Source organism: Oxyura jamaicensis, unplaced genomic scaffold (genome assembly GCF_011077185.1).
Source record: "Oxyura jamaicensis isolate SHBP4307 breed ruddy duck unplaced genomic scaffold, BPBGC_Ojam_1.0 oxyUn_random_OJ69348, whole genome shotgun sequence".
In the NCBI taxonomy this organism is placed as follows: domain Eukaryota; kingdom Metazoa; phylum Chordata; class Aves; order Anseriformes; family Anatidae; genus Oxyura; species Oxyura jamaicensis.
Window position 1 is genome coordinate 1 of NW_023309336.1, and position 1441 is coordinate 1441.

General features: G+C 74.5%; 1 protein-coding gene across 1 annotated transcript; it reads left to right on the forward strand.

The window, feature by feature from the left end:
- Nucleotides 1-200: 200 nt before the first annotated feature.
- Nucleotides 201-1421, forward strand: LOC118159285 (beta-1,4 N-acetylgalactosaminyltransferase 1-like; the record flags this gene model as incomplete). Its single annotated transcript, XM_035313890.1, has 3 exons — nucleotides 201-387; nucleotides 1036-1140; nucleotides 1221-1421. Coding segments are annotated over exons 1-3 (469 nt in total), but the record flags the coding sequence as incomplete, so codon positions are not given.
- Between the last annotated feature and the right edge of the window lie 20 nt (nucleotides 1422-1441).

Below are 1441 nucleotides of genomic sequence, written 5' to 3' on the forward strand. Positions count from 1 at the left end.
GGGGGGCTGGGGGAGTGGGGGGGGCACAGGGGGCTGGGGCTGCTTGTGGGGGGGCTGGGGGGTGGGATGGGGGCGCTCCAGGAGAGGGGGCGACAGGGCGGGGGTGCATTTGGCGGGCAGCGCGGGTCTCGGGGGGGGCGTGGCGGTGCCCCGTGTGTCCCCCCCAACATCACCAGGTCCCCCCCCCATCACTGTCCCCCCCCCAGGTGAACCTGACGGCCACCATGGGCACGCTGGCGGTGGCGGCCGAGGTGGAGGGGGTGGCGCTGCGGGGGGAGGGCGAGGCCCGGCTCTCGTTGTCCTCCCCCCACCTCGACCACCTCAACCGGCAGCTGCAGTTCGTCACCTACACCAACACCCTGTTCCACCCCGACACCGCCGACATCGGTGCGGGGGGGCCGGGGGGGCGGCGGGGGCACCCCAGGGGTGGCGGCACTGGGGTGACATCGGGGGGAGCGGGGGGGGCGGCGGGTCCCCAGGGGTGACATCGGGGGGACCCAGGGGTGGTGGCCATGGGGTGACACCGGTGGGACCTGGGGGGTGGCCCTGGGGGGGTGACCTGGGGGGGTTCTGGCCATGGGGTGACATCGATGGGACCCAGGGGTGGTGGCCATGGGGTGACATCGGGGGGAGCTGGGTGGGTGCGGGTCCCCAGGGGTGACACCAACGGCACCTGGGTGGTGCTGACCCTGGGGGTGACATCAGTGGCATCCAGGGGGTGGTGGCCCTGGGCTGACACCGGTGGGACCTGGGTGGGTGCGGGTCCCACGGGGTGACACCGACAGGACCTGGGTGGGTGCGGGTCCCACGGGGTGACACCGAGGGGACCTGGGTTCCAGCCCTGGGGGTGACATTGCTGAGCCCTACGGACGCTCCCTGGCCCTGGGGCCATCGCAGCAGCCAGGCTCGGGGCCCCGCTGACACCGAGCCCCCACAGCAGGGGTCCGGGGGGGGGGGGGGGGGGGGGGGCACGGGGCCCCCCCCCCCCCCCCCCCCCCCCCCCCCAGGCCCCCCCAGCCCCCCTTTGCTCTCCAGTGCAGTTCTCCACCGACGGACACGAGGCCGCCTTCGCCATCCGCATCCGCCACCCGCCCACCCCTCGCCTCTACAGCCCGGGACCCCCGGGGGACGGGGACGGAGGTGAGCGAGGGGACCGCGGCCACCTGGGGGTGTCCCCGCGGTGCCCGGCTTGATGCAGCCCCCCCCCCAAAAAAAAATAGGGTACAACATCACGGCTCTGGTCACTGTGGCCACCAAGACGTTCCTGCGCTACGACAAGCTGCGGGCGCTCATCGCCAGCATCCGCCGCTTCTACCCCGCCGTCACCATCGTGGTGGCCGATGACAGCCAGCGCCCCGAGCCGCTGCAGGGCCCCCACCTCGAGCACTACCTCATGCCCTTCGGCAAGGTGGGCCGGGGGGGCTGGGGGGGCCGGGGGGGG